Below are 21,047 nucleotides of genomic sequence, written 5' to 3'. Positions count from 1 at the left end.
CTCATTACTACAGCCCTCCAATACTGGCAACATCCTAGTGAATCTCTTCTGCACTCTTTCTAATGCTACCACATCCTCCCTGCAGTGCGGTGACCAGAACAGTACATAATACTCCAAATGCTGCATGACCAATATTTTGTATAGCTGCAACATGACATCACAACTCTTATATTTAATGCAGAAATCATTACAGAATCATTTGAAATTGCAGCAGCTAAGGAGACTGTTCAGCCCATTGTGCTTTGTGTCATCTTTTAGAAAGAGTTGTAGAATAGCAGCTAATGCAGGGTCACGGTTAAAACCAAATAATCAAGGGAACATTACATTTGAAACACCTGTGATACCCAACATAAGTATACTGAAGCTGTAGATTGTTGAGGGAGAAAGGAGAGGGGAAAGATTTTTAAAAAATCTTCTGGTAATTGTAATCTTTCATGGTGACTAAACCTAAAAATCAAATGAATAATTTGAAATTCTTTTTAAAATTAGAAACATTTCTGAAACTTAACACCATAGTGTATCTTGGGTATTACAACATTCAGGCATAGAATTAGTAATGCACTCCCTTTAAGTCATGTCATCTGCAAGTCATAAAATAGGCATGCAGGATATGACCATTAAACAGCATGAAAAGGTGCATAGTACACTCAGCAATGGGAAGATGTTTGAACTTTGTTGCCACATCAGCATCACATGTATTTGTTTGATGAGATACCCTGGTGAAGCAAATTGAAGAAAATTAAAACTGGGTCTCTGTTCTTCTGAACACCCTCTAATTGACATGCTTTTCTCATTCTTTGCAACACAATTTAAGACGGTTCACAAACCTAATATATTAATAAACCATTTACAAATTTAGACAGAATCGTAAGCAATTGAAATGAAAATAAAATGTAGAAGCATATTCAATGGAAAATTCTACCCCAAATCTGCCATCTCAAAATAAAGTGAGAATCCCCATTTCCATGGCCACACGAGGCGATTTTAAATCTGTAATGAAATGACCAGCCACTATAATTTCGGCTCATCTACATCAGATGCCATTTTCCCAGGCTCACTATAACAGTCAAGCCATCCAGTTAATAGGGTAGGATTTCTGGTATAGGATTTCCTAATTATGGTTCTCCCTGTTGTACAGAACATGTTAAAGCAGTAAAAAAAAATTATGTGTTTAATCCATAGCCAGTGCGTTTCTGGTAGCATTACAAAACTAACTGCTAATTGGCATAGACCTTGGGAAAGACAACAAACGGAAGGGAAACCATTACTACAAATGAACTGGCAAATCTTATTACCTTCACAATGGCAAACTGGAGCAGACTGTTTTAGTCAAATAAAACCCTTAGTGTCTTTGAGCCCTCTTTTGCCATTTCATTAACTGTAAACTGTAAATTGCTTCTAAATTTATAAACAAATGATTTTCACTTGCCAGACCCCAAATACTGACCATGATAAATTATTTTTGGCATTTTGCCATGATGATTATGTTTGGCGTTTGCCCTGCAGCAACGCCAAAGGTTCAGTTTTGGTCTTTACATTTTACTTAAAGGTATAAATTATCTGATCTTAAATTAGCCGTATGAGCTTCAAACTCTATTTTTTCTCAGCTTTAGAAAAAAAAATTAGATAAGTAGATAGCATTAAATATTGCAGAAGCCTTGGCCAAGATATGCTTTGAACTTTGCAATTCCATGTGTTAGTTAAGCAGTTAAACCTTGTGTTATTATTCAGTAACTAGAAAGTATGACATTTACCTATGTATATTTGAAATCGTTTATGAATATTTTATGTGGAACTGTTAGAAAGGGGTCAATTGTCAATAAGCAATGGAAATTACAACATTTTTTTTCCAAAAATATTTCTCGCCTTAAGTAACAGAGCTATTTGCTTGAGTCACCTTTTAACCAAGTGCCAATTGAAACATCTTTTGAAAAAATGTACCATTGGGGAAATTAGGAACAAGCCTCCTTTATTGGATGAAATGGGTGCGAATTACATATTTTCCTCTCACTTGCAATCATTGTTTTGAGGTGAGGAAGTTGATTTTGACTTGTAAATACCACATTTGAAATGCATTTGAGCACACCTTAATCTATAAATTCTTGGGATGTATGTTACTAAATGAAAACAAAATAATTCACTGTCTGATATGTTACTGAGATTTGTTTGTAATATGTTTATTTAATCAGCATGTTGGAACATAGTTGGCACATGCAACAGCTCTCTCAACTTTATAAGACTGATACAAAAGTTGTACTTTCAGGTATGGCAGGCAGATGGCAGGCCAATGACCAATCTTGTATTTGTTTTCTGTCTCCCCCCAATCTTATTGCTGATGCCTTTCTGATCCATTTACATGCAATTGACAGTGTAAAAACAATACTTCTCCTCCCATAACACAAATAGGCATACAAAACTGTTCCACTTATCTCCTTTAAAACAGTTTGAATCCTTCTAAATGTTTGCAAAATGATGACGGAGGATTAAATTGCTCTATTTAATGTGAAAATTTGAAATTCATTTCACCCTCAAAATACATTATAAAAGTGAAACATGTGAAGTCATTATCAAAATGGACTCTAAACCAAGCATTTTCTAACTAGATTTATTTTTAATTCATTTCTTGAGGGTACATTGTTAATGAAGTCAGCATTTATAGACCATCTGACTAAGTTTGTGAAGGTGGTGGTGAATCACCTTCTTGAACCAGTAGGCTTTTGTTCACAGTAATATGTTACACAGATGAAGGAATATATCCGTTGCTCTATTTCTGGATCTATTCTGAACTTTCAAATATTATGGGGACCTTTTCTGAACTACTTTCAAAACCACTGATTTGGTGCTAAATGTACAGATATTGGCCAATACTACAATGTCTTTAGGATGTTACTAAACAGCTTTGGTTTGGTAGTGGGGTTAGTTTTTTTTTATAATAAAATTATTCCAACTTATCAATATCAATTGATTTTTTTTTGTTTATCAATATGAAGAGTATATTTTCAAATCAGGACTGTGTGCGACTTGGAGAGAAACCTGCAGGTGATGCTGTTCCTGTGTGCCTACTGCCTTTGTCCCTCTTGGATGGCAGGATTAAGTTTGCAAGTTTGGTAGGTGCTGGGGGAAGTAGATTGGGAGGATGTTGTAGATAGTACACAGTGTGCCTCAGGTGCAGGGAACCAACACTTTGCGTTCAAGGGATGTCAGTCAATCAGGTTGTGTTGTTGTTCTTGGAGCTGTACTCTGAGGCAAGTGGAGAATATTCCATAACGTTCCTGACTTGGGACTTTGAAGTGTCAGGAGGCAAGCAACTTGCTGTAGACACCAAGGTTCAGACTTGCACTTGTAGCTATTCTACTTATGAAGCTGCTCCTGCCAAGTCTCTGATTAAGGGTGATACCAGGTTACTAATGGTGGGGGATTTGATGATGGCGGTGCCACTTTATGTCCACGCTGGATGAGGTTTCCTCACTGGAGATTATCATTGCCTGACATTTACGAGGTGAAAGTTACTTGCTATTTATCAATCCATAACTACATGTTGTCTGGATTTGCTCCATGCAAGTGTGGGTTGCCTAATTTTCTGAGGAGTCACAAATGGACATTGTGCTATCAGCAAGCATCCCCACTTTGACAGGAAAAGTCACTGATGACTCAGTTGAAAGTGGTTGAGCCTAGGACACTGCCTGAAGTAACTCTTGCAATGATATCATGGGACTGGGATGACTGACCTCCAATATTCACAAACATCTTTTGTTCAAGGTACAACTCCAGCCACAGAAGTAGTTTGCCCCTGATGCTCATTGCTTTCGGTTTTACAGGATTCCAAAAAGCTACTTTGTCAAATACAGCCTAGATGTCAAGGGCAGTCACATTCACCTCATCTCTAGCACTTAGTTCTTTGGTCCACATTTGTAATCTTCTAACTGGAACCTGGCCTCTCAATCTGAGCTCGATGGGACCAAACAATGTCAGGTTTGGCATCAAAAGGTAGAGTTCAGATCAGATTGGACTGGCTCTGTATAAGTGAATTAAAAAAAAATCCATTCTTTAGTGTAATAGTGGGAATATCTATTGGCATTAATAAGTCTGCAGGTGATAACTCCCTTACAGAAGAACTGAAGGTGACATATCGCTGCATCTTGGTGGTGAGTTCTGGGCTGGAGACAGAGCTCTAGATTTGCAGTGGGCACCATCACAGCAGATCCCTAGATCTGGAGTTAACAGCTGTGGTGAGTCTTCCCAGAGCATTTGGCTCAGAGTCCCTGCCAAGCTCAGAAAGGCTTGTGCCTAGGCCTTGTTCCGTGGCAAGATAATGAATGAAAAACCTCAACTTTATCATGACCTTGTTTTCTGTCAGATCAATTTCTTATCCATGCTGCTATTAACATTTTATTCAGAGTTAAAATTTGCTAATCATCCCTTTCTATGGATCTTCATTAAATGCCTTTTGCAAATCCATACAGATGATATTTATTGCATTTCCTTCAACCACCTTCCCTATGATCTGATCAAAAAATTTAAATGTTGGTTAAACATGTAATAGTGATGCAGTAAGTAGATCCGTTGCTTCAGAGACCCAGGTTCAATCCTGACCTCTGTTGCTGTCTGTGTGGAGTTTGCACATTCTCCCTGTGATTGCATAAGTTTCCTCCAGCATCCCAAAAGGTATGCTGATTGATAGTGTCATTAGACACTTGTTTCCTTATTTCATTTCTCCCTCTATTATTTTTCGTGTCAGACTCCGCTATCTTCTGCAAAATTTCACATCCATTTCTTGACTTTGAAGACTGCACCTTTGTGACGATTCTGATTATGGCAGTTCCTTTTGCTTTCTTTGTCAACCTCTCTTTTAAGATGCAAAGTTCTCCAGTATTTTCTCTGTTTCACTAAATTATATTAACATAAAATACATCTGTAGAAGATCAAACAATGTAAAAATCTGTTATCTTTCAGGAGAAAATTCCCCTTCTTTATAAGTTTCCTAGCTTTCCTCAGAGTTCAGAAAAATTAGTACCCTTACTGAATTCATGATTTTTACTTTGCAATAAGCAAAGGAGAGTGATGCTGATCTTCAAAATGGGTATTGCATAGTCCATGTATCTTAATGCTGGCATTATGTTTGCTGCCTGTTTCTAAGCAATATTGCAGACTTCTCTGATAAGTTATCTGGTTAAATTTTAATATGTACATATTTAAAATACTGCACAGAACACAAAAAACTCATGTTCGTCTTGCAGACTTACCACCAAAAACATGCATTTATATAAAACCACGATCAACAAAGCTGTTAATTGACTGATTTTCACAGCCTATATTGACCTGTACAACTGCACTGCTGGGGAGAGGTTTAAAACATCTGGCATATTATCACAGCAGCATTTCGATGTACTCCAGAGTTTAGAGAAAAATTGAAATGATTTGAAAAGGGAATTGAAATACTGGAGTTCAGATCACTGAGCCTATTACTGAAAAGCACAAAAGAATCAACGTCAGGCCATTGCTCTTCCTTTTGTATTTGGCAGCCACCTGACTTAAAAGCAATGCCATAAGCATTAAAGCATTTTAAAAACTTTGCCATGCTGTGAAATGATTGGCCAAACAGTCAGGCTCCAGAAAGCCAGTCCTCAGTACAGGTGGTGTATGCATAAAAGACAGGCAATGAAGAGTAAAAGCCGAGTTAAGACTTGAAACTTTATCCACAATCCTGATTTCTGTCTCGCCTTTGTGTTTAGGATATTTGACTCCTTGGTGCAGCACAACCAATGAACTGGGTTATCAGTCACATCTTAGTTCACAGTAATGATTTTAAAAGACTCAGCACTCTTCTTCATAATCTTTGAATCCAAACCTGGGTAGCCCCAGCTCCCTTTAAGCTATGCAGTTTTCATCAACAAATGCTTTAAGGATTAAGGCCTATATAAATTTTGTGGAAAATCATATTCTGTGATATCTGGCCTCTATCACAATATTTGGGTTTAGGCCCTCAATGTTAAGTGCCACTCCACCCACTCACATACACGATTGTTCTGCTGAACAGCCAATCTGGAATGGAAGGGAGATGACAGAAAGACAGTGGACATGACTCAAGGGAGAATGCAAACGGTGTGTCTGTCAGATCAAGGAAAATACGGCAGGTGTGATGACACAGTAATAATTTTATAGGTGGGGAGAAACTGGGAATTTGATTGTGAGCCTGAGTAATCTGGATGGAGTTTCTGTAAAACACAATTAAACCTGCAGTCTTGAAATCATAGATGATCATGTGTGATCAATGTCAAAAAAATGCCAACTGAACAACACAGCCATTTCAAAATTAAAAGTTAAAACTCACTTGGGATACACTGGTTCATATAAGTATTTCTCTTGTCCTGAATACACAATGTCAAAGAGCAAGATGTATCCATTTTTAGTCTGAAAGAAACAGAAATCAAAATTACAATACGCAATTTAAAAAAACTTCATTAAGGTTGCTTTTTTTAAAAAACAAGTAAAAAAGCATTTTTGCCATACGTACTGAAATAACACGAGGACAAAAAGATCCAATAAATTAGGTCTTTCTTGCACATTATTAATATTGGTTTGATTTTCTACATATACATAATACCGAATCTTGGTGACACAGCAAATTAAGTTTTCTTATAAAGGCTTATTATGACAAGTACCACATATTCACTGTTAATTTTTTTTTTACTGGTTGAGCTTCTGGTTTATGACTTAGAAACATGGCACACAATTTTAGATTATAAACAAATTTGTTTTTCAGACATTGGTAATTTTGAAAATAATCTATATAAAAATGTATGATTGTAATCTTTATGGAGCTATGAAAACGTGGCTGCACAGTAGCATAGCGGTTAGCGTAACGCTATTACAGTGCCATCAACTGGGGTTCAATTCCTGCCGTCTTTAAGGAGTTTGTATGTTCTCCCTGTGCATCTGCGTGGGTTTCCTCTGGGTACTCCAGTTTCCTCCCACATTCCAAAGACATATGGGTTAGGAGCTGTGGGCATGTATGTTGGCGCTGGAAGAGTAGCGACACTTGCGGTCTGCCCCCAGCACAGTCTCAGTAACGCAAAAAGACACATTTCACTATTTTGATGTACATGTGACTAATAAATATCTTATATCTTAAACACAGCTGGGGGCAGGACAGTGAGGAATTAAGACCAGTGAAGAGAGTTAAGGATCAAATTGTACAATTCAGAGCCCACCAGTTGCCAGTGACAGGGTAGTTAAAATCATGGATGATCAAGAAGCCTGAATGACAGAAGTGAAAGTAATTCAGGTGGTTGCAAGCTGGAAGAGATTACGGAAAGAGAGAAGAACAAAGCCATGAAGTGATTTGAAATCAAGGCTGACCCTTGTATCAAGAGTATCCTTAACCTGGAACCAATCTAGGTCTTTTAGCACAAGGGGAATGGGTGAAAGGGACTTGGTGCAAACTTGAACATGGGCAATGAAATCTTAGCTTACCTCAAGTTAATGGAGAGTAGTAAAAGGAGGCTGGCTACTTGTACACTGGAATATCCATATCCTCAGAAAACAAAGTGTTTCAGAAGGCTGGCTCAAAGAGGAGCCAGGCAATATTACAGTAATGAAAATAGCCAGTATAATGATGGCACAAAGACATGGCCTGAAAGATACTCTCAGGGACAAATGTCACATCAAGGCTGCAGTCCAGTCTTTAAAAAAAGATGCATTTATATAGCCCCAATCAGAAACTCCCATAATACTTGACAGTGAATATATTAAGTGTACTTATTGTACTGAAGGAAGAGCAGCAGTAATCAATTAACATATGCACACCTATGTGATAATAATAAAAAATACTGTTTTAGAAAGAATGCTTTAGGTGTATTGAGTCTCTGTGGGTTTATCCAGGTCTTGGACAGCAGATCAGTGTCAAGTGTCAAGACTTGGGGTATGAATTGTGAAAGTTGAGCACCCAAAGGGAAAATGAGAGGAAGTATGACGAGTGGATGGGTTGAGAAAAACAAAGAGAAACAGTCATGGAAGTTACGGGCTGAGGTTGAGGGCAGCAGCCAAATTAGCAGGATACAAGGCAAACACAAGTTACTTGGAAAAAGACTGTGGCAAAAATGAAGGTCACCATGAAATACCGAAGTGATAGAAAAACATATTTTTCCTACAAGACTGATTAAATGCTCCATGTTGCAATCTGGCCATGAAACTAGTTAAAAATACTTCATGCATGGGAACAGACAAACATGCCTCCTATGTTCAAAAACAGATGATATTAAGGTCATGATGAATTGTGTGACTTTCAGATCTTGATGCAATTTTTTGTTTGAGTTTCCCCTCTGCAACTCATTCCCTAACAGCACACTCACTTCCTCAATTCTATTTGCCCTAGACAATAAGAACTGAAGATTCAAATGGAATAGATGCCCCTTTGGAGCTGAACACTTGGACTCTTCCTTATTGATCTCCCAAGAAAAGGTTAATTAATTCACTCAGTTACTTGAAGAGATTCTGCCCAAGGGTCAAATTCAAACAAATTTAATTTGAACAGGCAGTACAAGGATCACCTTATTGTCAAATCTGTTGGCATACCAAAGGCAGCTCTGAAGTAAACAATTATTGGCAAATGGCACTTCATGAACCAAGTATCTTGAGCAATTGTAAAAGTATATAGTACTTAGTCACTGAGCCTTAAACAAAAATGGATTTACCATGGAGTATTTGAAATTTACTGTTTGGACAGGATATTATATGAAACTCTTCCTGGCAAATAAACATTGCCCTTCATGCACAAAGAGCGAAATTTCCAGTAACTTGGAGAACTCTGAATCTTGATGCACAAGATAATGTGTTAACTTGGCATACACTGCATCCCTAGATATGAATCTGTAGTATCGGCTTTGAAAAGAGTGTATTGGAGTCAAACTTATGGTGATCTTAAAACATCTCAGTGAACTTTAAAACTGCAAACACTTTTTACAAAGTGTAAAAAAAAATCTTAAAAGATCATTATACGTCACAGCTCACAAATTAAAAAATTGACTAATTGACTGTTTTTTTAAAAATATCGAAGTTTGTGAAATAACAGGTTTTGTTTCGGCAGGTTTCGGGACTTCGGAACAGATATTTTTTTTTATAATTCTCATCAGGAATAGTGGGGCTGGACTACGCAGGCACGTGACATCGGCAGGTAGCGCGCGGACAGTTTAAAAAGCAGACTGCCATATCCAGCGGGCAGCGGAGTGAGAGGGAGCAGAGTGGTTGGGGCTTTGGCTCAATGGGCTTAGGCGCTAAAGGGGCGAGGAAAGGTAGGTGACTTGAATAAAAGGAAGTAGTATGAGTGCGGTTTTCTGTGCTCGGTGTCAGATGTGGGAGTTCCCGGAGTCTCCCTGCCTCCGGGAGGGCTACATCTGCACCCGGTGTGTCGAGCTGCAGCTCCTCAGGGACCGTGTTAGGGAACTGGAGATGCAGCTCGATGACCCTTGTCTGGTCAGGGAGAATGAGGAAGTGATAGAAAGGAGTTATAGGCAGGTGGTCACACCAGGGCCACATGAGTCAGGCAAGTGGGTCACAGTCAGGAGGGGGAAGGGGAATAGTCAGGAACTAGAGAATACCCCTGTGGCTGTACCCCTTGACAATAAGTACTCCTGTTTGAGTACTGTTGGGGGAGACAGCCTACCTGGGGGAAGCAACAGTGGCAGTGTCTCTGGCACAGAGTCCGGCCCTGTGGCTCAGAAGGGTAGGGAAGGAGAGAGGAGGGCAGTAGTGATAGGGGACTCTATAGTTAGGTGGGCAGACAGGCGATTCTGTGGACGCAGGAAAGAAACTCGGAAGGTAGTTTGCCTCCCAGGTGCCAGGGTCCGGGATGTTTCAGATCACATCCAAGATATCCTGCAGAGGGAGGGAGAACAGCCAGAGGTCGTGGTACATATTGGTACCAACGACATAGGTAGGAAAAGGGATGAGGTCCTGAAAAAAGACTACAGGGAGTTCGGAAGGAAGTTGAGAAGCAGGACCTCAAAGGTAGTAATTTCAGGATTACTGCCTGTGCCACGTGACAGTGAGTATAGGAATAGAATGAGGGGGAGGTTAAATGCATGGCTGAAGGATTGGAGTAAGGGGCAGGGATTCAGATTTCTGGATCATTGGGGCCTCTTTTGAGGCAGGTATGACCTGTACAAAGAGGATGGGTTGCACTTGAATCCCAGGGGGACCAATATCCTGGCGGGGAGGTTTGCTAAGGCTACTGGGGGGGAGTTTAACCTAGAATTGTTGGGGGGGGGGGGGGGGGGTGGGATCCAAACTGGAGAGACTAGGGAAGAGGTGTTTGGCTCTCAAATAGAGAAAGCTAGTAGTAGGTACGAGAGGGAGGATAGGCAGGTGATAGAGAAGGGACGTGCTCAGACTGATTTGAGATGTGTCTATTTTAATGCAAGGAGTATTGTGAACAAGGCAGATGAGTTTAGAGCTTGAATAAATACTTGGAGATACGATGTGGTGGCCATTACAGAGACTTGGATGGCTCAGGGACTGGAATGGTTACTTCAAGTGCCGGGTTTTAGATGTTTCAGAAAGGACAGGAAGGGAGGCAAAAGAGGTGGGGGAGTGGCACTGTTGATCAGAGATAGTGTCATAGCTGCAAAAAAGGTGGATGTTGTGGAGGGACTGTCTACAGAGTCTCTGTGGGTGGAGGTTAGGAACAGGAAGGGGTCAATAACTTTACTGGGTGTTTTTTTATATATAGGCCACCCAATAGTAACAGGGATATCGAGGAGCAGATAGGGAAGCAGATCCTAGAAAGGTGTGATAATAAAGTTATTGTGAGGGGAGATTTTAGTTTCCCAAACATCGATTGGCATCTCCATACAGTGAGGAGTTTAGATGGGGTGGAGTTTAAGTGTGTTCAGGAAGGATTCTTGACAGTATGTAGATAAGCCTACAAGAGGAGAGGCTGTGCTTGATTTGGTATTGGGAAATGAACCTGGTCAGGTGTCAGATCTCTCAGTGGGTGAACATTTTGGTGATAGTGATCATAATTCTGTCTCCTTTACAATAGCATTGGAGAGAGACAGGAACAGACAAACTAGAAAGGTGTTTACTCGGAGTAAAGGGAATTATGAGGCGTTCAGGCAGGAAATTGGAAGCTTAAATTGGGAAAAGATGTTCTCAGGGAAAAGTACGGAAGAAATGTGGCAAATATTCAGGGGATATGTGTGTGGAGTTCTGCATAGGCATATTCCAATGAGACAGGGGAGTCACGAGAGGATACATGAACCGTTGTGTACAAAGGCTGTAATAAATCTAGTCAAAAGGAAAAGAAAAGCTTACAAAAGGTACAGAGAGCTAGGTAATGTTAGAGATCTGGAAGAGTATAAGGCTAACAGGAAGGAGCTTAAGGAGAAAATTAGGAGAGCCAGAAGGGGCCATGAGAAGGCCTTGGCGGGCAGGATTAAGGAAAACCCCAAGGCATTCTACAAGTATGTGAAGAGCAAGAGGATAAGATGCAAAAGAATAGAGCCTATCAAGTGCAGCAGTGGGAAGATATGTATGGATCCGGAAGAAATAGCGGAGGTACTTAATGAATACTTTACATCAGTATTCACTACGGAAAAAGATCTGGGTGATTGTAGTGATGACTTGAAGTAGGCTGAAAAGCTTGAGCATGTAGATGTTAGGAAAGTTTGAAAACCAGCTCCCAGATATTCAGGAGGATTACTATAGATGCTCAACTGAGCTTGCAGTGCTTTTGTCATCTTAATCCAACTCAAAGGTTAATGTTGAATTGTTCATTTGGTTTTCCTAATGAATTTTAATGCTATGGTTTGACACAACTGACTGGCTTCCTAGAAGGAAATTACAGTCTACCACATTGTTATTCATCTGCAGTTTTATATAGGCAAGATAAGGTAATGGCCAGAGGAAAACAGATTTGTACAACAAATCATGGTTTGCTGGCTGATACTGAACTTTAAGTCACATTATTAACAATCCACATTTTTCAGCTGCTACGGTCATTCATGTATTCAAGTCATATAATCCAAGTCAAATAAATTTAACTGAGCTACCATTACCATAGTTAACTCCATATACTGAGAAACAGCTAGACATTGCCAAGGCCACACACCTTAACAATAAGTTGCAGCACTGAGGCTATGTGCTTTAGAGTCATAGAGCATGGGAACAGAATTAACCACTTAGCTCTAGTACAGTTACAACACTAGCATTTACTTAAAATTCCAAAAAGTACATTATGATCATAAAAACAAGTCCAGCTTAGATTGGCAGCAAATTGAAAACTTACTTTAAAAATTGTTAAAGTTGGAACTTAAGGATGCTAAAATTCTGCTCGGTTTCTTATCAGTTCTCTCCAGTGGTTAGAACAATCCCTTTTGGGGGGGGGGGGGGAAGAGGGGTTGGGGGGGGTGGAGTGGGAGTTAAGTGCTGGAACTTCACTAATAACTGTTCATTCTGCTCGTACTACTTAGTAACAGAATGCCTAACACACAGGTACACATTGAATGGGAGCCAAACGTTCACTTGAGTTATTTAGTTCAAACTTGAGTCCAGGAAAAAAAACACCAGAAAATTCAGTCAGAACCTGTTTTGTTTCTTTGGAAGTATAAAGAAGGTGGATTTTAAAACACTGCCAGACAGGGTTACAATGGATTGGACTGTCTGGCCAGTTGCTTGCCAACTAATTTTCTACATACTAACAGCTGCAATGCAGGCTGCTCTGTCGCCCCTTGCTATCCTCGCTGAACTGCCAATGCTGTTGGCAGTCCAATTATCTGGCGAATTGTGTGCCATACATCCATATTGACATGTCTTGCCACACATTGATGATAGTAGCATTAAACTACTGCCACCCCAGAAAAAGACACGACCAAGGAAAATCACTAAAACTGGAAGGGGTAAATTTTTAAAACTATTTTCATTTAATTGTTTTCACACACCCTCCCAATCACCACCCTCAGTCCCAGATTAAGCCAAAGAGTGTGCTTCTTCCCAAGGTCTCACTCGGCCAGAACTGCCCCACCTGGAGATTTCCAGCTGCACAGAGTTCAACAGTGCAAGGGGGATTCAGAAAGTTGAAGGATCTGTGATTGGCACGCGCCTCTGCCAGGTTCCTAGTTTCCAACCCAAAAAGCACATACCAGCAGTTACTCTTATAAATGTTAGCCAGGTCAGACAATTTGGCTCAGTGTAGAGTAGGCTTTGGGGAATGTCATTGCTATTTTCACAAACACCAGTTAATCAATTTTAGCACAAAAGGATGAAAGTACATTTGAGCCTGATTTTGTAATGTGAAATTCATGAACAATTCCAAATTCTAATTGATACCAAATATTTTAAGAGTCTCTGAACACTTGAGAAACAGTACTACACTTATGTTAAGGTAGGTTCCAGGAACAAAGGACAACAACTCCTCTTTGAAGTACACCAAATATCTTTTTCCCAATTTCTGTTTGGAATCCTTACAAGAAATTCTGTACCTGCTATTGCCTAGGACACAGAAAACATATTGGAATTTCTGCATGGCACAGAATAAGCATTGCCAATCCCTGCCATGCCTCTTCTTTTTGGATCTCACCTAATAGTAAATAATAAACTCAAGACATTCCTACTATTAAGTTACTTTACTTACCTTGATCAATTTCCCAACTATGCATTTAAACTCAGTTTGCCTCCCTTGCTTCTTTTAAAGTGATTGGACCCATTTCCTAAACAGCTTAGGCTTTCATAGTGAACATGCATTACCTTTATTTGAAGAATAAGTACAAGAAAAATTGTTTCAAATATTTGCCAGCAGAGCTTTAGCATACCTGCACCAGACAAGAATGCAAACTAGGAACAATTCTTCTAATTTTCTGTGGAAACCAAATCAATGCTTGGATGAATACTATTAATTCACCTTCATGTACCCTCCAAGAAAATGGTTTTGTACCTTACTTGTACAATGCAAAGTTCAACCTGTCCACAAAGTCAGGCAACTCCTTCCTGTCTATAAACTTCAGATTCACAAATAGGGCATAGTTCCATTTTGCTAGGGGTCATCATTCAATGATTTACAGACAATGAAAATCAGTGGGATATTCAAATGTGGCATGGGTCATATACAGATCAATTAGGCTGTCACCAAAACATACATCACATTAGTTAATATTGATAAAGATTTATTCATAACAATATATAGCTTTCCAATGGGTAGTCATTTTACATTTCAACAAGCATCATCATACATTGGCCTACTTTATATCCACTGAGTCAACAAATGGAAACTCAAGCCAGTGATCTCAAAGGACTGCAGTACTCCAAGAATAAGTACTTTTATTCAAGAAGGGCATCAAGGATAAGCCAGGTAATTACAGACCAGCAAGTCCAATGTCAATAGTACGAATATTATTGGAAAAAAATACTGAGACAGGGTTAATCCACACTTGGAAAAGCAGGGATTAATCAAAGATAGTCAGCGTGGCTTTGTTAACGAAGACATCCTATGTGACCAATTAAATTTTTTTGAAGACAGGCACAGTAGTGTAGCGGTTAGCATAATGCTATTACAGCGCCAGCGACCTAGGTTCAATTCCAGCCGCTGTCTGTAAGGAGTTTGTATGTTCTCGCTGTGTCTGCGTGGGTTTCACCCAAGTGCTCTGGTTTCCTCCCACGTTCCAAAAACGTACAGGTTAGGAAGTTGGTGGCATGCTATGTTGGCGCCGGAAGCATGGCGACAGTTGCGGGCTGCCCCCAGAACATTCTACGCAAAGATGCATTTCATTGTGTGTTTCGATGTACATGTGGCTAATAAAGAAATCCTTATGTATTGGTGAGGATAATGTGGTTGATGCAGTCTACGTGGACTTTGGCAAGGCCTTTTATAAGATTACAGAAGAAAGAGGGTGATGGTGCTTTTGTGATTGGAAACCTGTGACCAGTGTTGTAGGACTGGGATCAGTGCTGGGACTCTTACTGCTCGTTATAAACATTAATGATTTGGACGTGGATGTAGGAGGTATGATTAGTAAGTTTGCCGATGACACGAAAATTGATGATGTTGATAATGAGAGGGTACTCAGGCTACAGGATGATATTAACGGGTTGGTAAGATGGGCCAAGCAAAGGCAGATGGAATTTAATCCTGACAAACATGAGGTGATGCATTCTGGGAGGGCGAACAAGACCAGGATATACACAGTGAATGGCAGGGCCCTAGGGAGCACTGAGGATCAGAGGGACCTTAGTGTACAAGTCCAAGGATCCCCAAAGATGGCAGCACAGATAAATAAGGTGAGTAAGAAAGCATACAGGATACTTGCTTTCATTAGATGGGGCAGTGAACATATGAACAGTCAAGTTATGGTACACCTATATATATAAAAAATTGGTTAGGCCACAGCTGGAGTAGTGTGGCAGTTCAGGTCACCACACTATAGGAAGGAAGTGATCATTCTAAGAGGCTGCACAGATGAATCACCAGTATCTTGCCTGAGATTTACAGTTTCAGGATTTAGAGAATGGAGGGGCTGGGTTTGCTTTTCTTAAAGCTGGGGTGGCTGAAAGGGCCATTATTGAGGTGTAATAAATTATGAGCAGCATAGATAGGAAAAAACTTTTCCCCATAGCAGGGATGTCTAAAATTAGAAGGCATATGTTTAAGGTAAGGAATAGGAGGTTTAGAGAGGATCTAATGATTTTTTTTTTTGCTCAGAGTGGTTGCAATTTGGCAAAGTACTGCCCAAGGGGGTGGTCGAGGCAGAGACACTCTCAACATTTGAGGTATATACACATAGACTTGAAATGCTGTGACGAAGGGGCTTTGACCTGAAACAATGACTGTTTCTCTTCCCAAAGATGCCATCTGATATGCTAAGTATTCCCAGTATTACCTGTTTTTACTTGAATTGCCTTGATGGTTATGGGCCAAGTGCTGGAAAATGGGTTTAGTATTGATGGGTAGTTGACAGTTGGCATGTACATGGTGGGCCAGAGGGTTCATTTCTGTTCTGTATAAATCACCGTGGGAGTGAACAGCAAATCAACAGATTACAAACCTTGCTAATCAAGCACAAGTTTTTTTGAATATCTGGCAAGTAATCAGCTAAGGAAGATGAATGCAACTGAGGGATGCCCAGGTAGACCTTTATTGAACAAAAAACGTGTATCAATGGGCTGCTGCAATTAAAAACTTGCAATTTCTATTTCACACAGATTTTTTCTAACCAGCATATCAAATTGCAACTGACAAGAATCTTTCCCACTTGAGTCAACTTGCACATTTCTTCCAGTTATTAAGCAAAAGCAAAACTATGTTTACTGTGTCTTCATCTGAACTATTCAGACTGGAAATTGCTTTAGAATTCTTTTTCGCTAGACTACGTATTATAGGTAAAGCACCATAGCTGCTAGGGTGAAAAAGGTGCTGTTTATAGATTCCTTCAGTTAAAAATATTAAATTTAATAGAAGGAAAATTAACTTGTTATTAATTGTGCATCTTCGAACACTTGTACAGACCAACTTAAATTTAGAGAAATGAAGGGTTCTTATTTTATACAGATTTGAAAATACCACATAACAAGTAGCTGGAAGGCTACTTGGACAAACTTCTTTTGAACTGCAGATAATGGGTATAGTACTGATGTTTAAAACTTGTGATTCTATCTATTGTCCAATTATAAAAAAATTTGTTAAATCTACAGAACAGCAACTGAGAACAATTCTTCAAAACAGACATCTTCTCCGTATAATAACAAAAACACTTCTGCCCAACCTCAATTTGCTTATTTCTGATTCTCCTTTTCTTTATATCCCAAGTACTGTGGATTGTTCTTAAGGGCCGAGGATAGAAGATGGGACCAGAGCTGGTGATGGAAAACAATAAACTGTACATAGTGGCTTTGGAAACAGCAATGTGGGGTGGTGTGCTGAGAAAAAAAAACAAGATAGCAAAAAGAGGGGGGATGGGACACCAGGAAATGGGGTTGAGGAAGGTGGCAGGGAACGCAGAGGATAAAATTAGAAGATTAGGGCATTGAGTATAGGAGTTGGAACATTATGTTGCAGTTGTATAAGTCGTTAGTGAGGCTGCTCTCGGAGTACTTTGTACAGTTTTGGTCAACCTGTTATAGGAAAGACAGTTAAACTGGAAAGAGTGCAGAAAAGATTTACTAGGATGTTGCCTGAACTAGAGGGCCTGAGTTAGGGGGGAGGTTGGCCAGGCTAGGTCTTTATTCCTTTGAACGTAGGATAATGAGGGGCGACCTTATAGAAAAGTTTAAAATTATGAGGGGCACTGACAAGATGGACGGTAACAGTCTTATCCTCAGGGTAGGAGAGTCCAAAATTAGGAGGCATAGATTTAGGGCGAGGGAGGTGGGGAGGGATTTAAAAAGGGACCCAAGGAGCAACTTTTTCCAGAGAGGGTGAAGTGAATATGGAATGAGCTGCCAGAGGAAGTGGTTGAGGCAGGTACAATGATATCATATAAGCACTTGGATAGGTACATGGAAGGGAGGGGTCTAGAGGGATGTGGGCTGAACACAGGAAATTGAAACTTGCCAGGTGGACAATGTGGTCAGCATGGACTTATTAGGCCAAAGGGTCTGTATCCATGCTGTATTGCTCTATGCCTATTACATAGGAAGGTGGTAGAAATAGAGGCCTGGGATACAGAAGCAAAGAATGGGACAAAAAGATGGAGGGTAGTTAGGAGGACAGAGTAGCAACTATAGTGAAAGAAGAAAAGCACAAGTGAGAAAGGGGACAAAAAGATCAGTGGAGAATTTGCTTGTGGTATCTCAAGTCAATCCATTACACGGATTTGATTTTTTGCTATATATCTACAATTACTCAGTTTGTGTATAAAACTTCTCAATCCTACATAAACAATGGATTCCAAATGTTGAAACTAATTATAATCAATGCAAGTCACTGCATTTATAAATGCCAGACAGCTCAGTTTGAAGTTTATGCAATGCTGCCTTATAACAGTACAATGAATATTAAGGCGTTACTCAGCAAAAAATCCTGGCTATTTGCAGCTAGTGGTTCCATCTTTTTGTACTTGTAATGCAAATACTGTTCTGTCTTCTAGCCGGACAATACTTGTAATATTTGGCTCCAGTCAGGTCAAAATTGAAATGATCGTATCCACTGCTTTGCACAGCTGAAATTGCTTAGTCGTACAATATACAACTTTGTCTGGAAAAGCTACTTGTAAAACCAAGAAGCATGCTATATTCAAAGGTTTATTTTGTGATGCTATGAAAGCCAAAAGGTTAAGATTTACATGAATTTGTAAGTGAAATAACTACTGATGTTATGGAATTGCCTAAACTAGCTCCCTGGATTGCCAAGTTTAGCCAGAGATGAGCTGAACCATACACAAGGTGATGATTTTAGGATTCAGAGTAAACTATTTCTACTCTACCTTAAAGAGGGTGGGGGGGGGGGGGGGGGGGGGGGGGGGGGGGGTGGTGGAAAAAATTGACAAATCCCAATAGTGCAAAAACCATTACTAATCTACTTGATAGATAATTAACAACAATTTTACGATTAGATTGGATGCTACACCTCCCATCCCCTGGCACTTGAAAATAATTTATCACTAATCGGTCAGTCATGGCAATTGAAGTCCATGAAGATCAAAGAACAAAAACATTCAGAATGACAGGGAACAGAAATGGTGCAGAAAAGGTACCCATCTCAGGTCAAGAGTTATTTTGTACCAATGTAATATTAATACTTGGTTTAAAGTTACATTCTCTTTAAATTCTTTGAAGTACTTAAAGGCTGAAAAAGAACAAACACCCCAACTAACTGGCACATCAATGCAATGTGACTGTCTAAAACTGGGTTCAGAAAACACCTCCAAGTCTAAGTTATGGTTATTGTACATTCCCCAACATGAATGTGATTTTACATTCAGCATACAAATAAAAGCTAACCAAGTTGACAAGTTACTTAATCTTGCTAAATAATGGTCCAAATCTAAGAAAATCGGTTGAAGGCATTTCATCCTCAAATGAAACAAATATTTCCACAATGAGACATTTTTTCAGCAATATGCCTCGCAAAACGTTGCCTTTCATTACCTGTGTGCAAACATGCAAGTAAATTTTTCATCCGTAAACAGTTCTTTGGTTCAAACAGATTGTATTAACCTATTTCAAATACTTTGGGCTAGACGATAATAGATACCAGCTACCTCACGGTTGGTGCCAGTGGTTTTTGCAAGTTGATATTTGTTTTGTTGATGAAGACAGCTAAGGTTTTCAGAAATCTACTGAGATAACAGCATTTGGAAGGAAGCAACAGCCTTCAAAAATTAACACCAAGTGATAACTTTTAGGAAAATGGAAACCTTGAAAAAGTGTCTAAAGAAAGTGCTAAAAAAAAATATTGGATGGAATTGAGTTGACCGACAGCCACAGCCTGCCAAGGTCTTCCATGCACGTTTGACCCCATTCAAATTAAAACTGTAATCGTACTGATCCAGCATAGAGATTATCAAAAATACTTGGTACTGACTTTAGAGAAAAACTGCAGGTAAGACTGAAAGCTGTCAGGACAGTGTAGGGGTAGTGCACAGGAATGAAAAGTGAAATTACAGAATATTTAACAAAGAACTATGGCCTTTGGTCAAGAGTGGTGTTTATGCTCCACACAAGCCTCTTAACCCGCTCCATCTAACCTCAAGTAAATGCTTCCATTCTTTACTCCATCCATTATGGTGACTCCCCTAAAAAGCAATTCTGCTATTTGCCTCAACTAATTGTTTTTTTAAATCTATTTTATAAGGTATAAGCATTGCTTACAAGGCCAACATTTAATACCAGTCCAACTGCCTTGCAATAGGAGATGAGCCTTCCTTAGTGATAAGACACCGCAGATTTGAGAGGTGCTATCGGAGTAGACTTTGTAGATTGCACGTATTACAACCATAGTGCAGCAAATGAATACTTAGAATGATGGATGGAGTGCCAATCAAGTAAGTTGCTTGTTGAGCTGGACTGCCGTTGGGAATTGCGCTCTTCAAGGCAGGTGAAAAGATTTCCAGTGCACGCGACTTGTTTCTTGTGGATGATAGAAACCCTTTGGGGTGTCAGGTGGCAAGTCATGAAATGCAAGATAAGTAATCCCTTGAGCTACTCTTGTAGCCAGTTTTTATATAGTTCATCTAATTGAGCTTATGGTAAGCTGTGGCTCTCAGTATCATGTTGAGGGTGATAGCAATGCCATTACATGCTGCCGGTAGGGAGGTTGATTCTTTTGTTGGAGATTGCATGATGTGAATATTACTCGCCATTTATCAGCCAATAAACACAGAACATAGAGAACAGAATAGTTCAGCACAGTACGGGCCCTTTGGCCCACGATGTCGTGCCGACCTATATGAACAACTACTCCCTGATCAATCTCACTCTCCTCTCCAACACAGCCCATAGCCCTCCATTTTATTTACTTGCATGTGCCTAAGTGTCTTTTAAATGTCCCTATTGCATCAGCCTCTACCACCACTTCTGGCAGTGCATTCCAGGCACCCACCACTGTAAAAAAAAACCTACTTCTGACACCTCCCCTAAACTTTCCTCCTCTGACCTCAAACTGATGTCCTCTGGTATTGGTCATTGCCACCCTGGGGTAAAGGTCCTGGCTGTCCACTCTATCTATGCCCCTCAATCTTATACACCTCTATCAAGCCTCCTCTCATCCTGTGTCGCTCCAAAGAGAAAAGCCCAAGCTCGCTCAACCTTGCCCCCTAAGACATGTTCTCTAATCCAGGCAGCTTCCTGGTAAATCTCCTCTGCAGCCTCTCTAAAGCTTCCACATCCTTCTTATAATGAGGTGACCAGAAATGAACACAATACTCCATGTGTGGTCTAACCAGAGTTTTATAGAGCCGCATCATTACCTTGTGGCTCTTGAACGCAATCTCCCGACTAATAAAGGCCAGCACACCATACGCCTTCTTAACCACCCTATCAACTTGCACGACAACTTTGAGGGATCTATGGACTTGGACACCAAGATCCCTCTGTTCCTCCACACTGCTAAGAATCCTGCCATT

At 39.9% G+C, this 21,047-nt stretch overlaps 1 protein-coding gene across 4 annotated transcripts in view; it reads right to left on the bottom strand.

Moving 5' to 3' along the window:
• The window catches only part of ric1 (RIC1 homolog, RAB6A GEF complex partner 1), a 99,011-nt gene that overhangs the window by 54,532 nt on the left and 23,432 nt on the right, over positions 1–21,047 (bottom strand). For all 4 annotated transcript variants that reach the window (XR_007956677.1, XR_007956678.1, XR_007956679.1 and 1 more), the window contains one exon: positions 6,332–6,411. Coding sequence is in view for 1 of the 4 variants with exons in the window: in XM_052020349.1 (XP_051876309.1) it covers positions 6,332–6,411 (80 nt within the window). In the remaining 3 variants the exon portion in view is untranslated. The remainder of the gene's footprint in view (positions 1–6,331; positions 6,412–21,047) is intronic.

This window comes from Pristis pectinata, chromosome 7, assembly GCF_009764475.1.
Source record: "Pristis pectinata isolate sPriPec2 chromosome 7, sPriPec2.1.pri, whole genome shotgun sequence".
Classification (NCBI taxonomy): domain Eukaryota; kingdom Metazoa; phylum Chordata; class Chondrichthyes; order Rhinopristiformes; family Pristidae; genus Pristis; species Pristis pectinata.
Note: the sequence above shows the minus strand (reverse complement) of the source record. Positions and strands in the feature narration are given on the sequence as shown.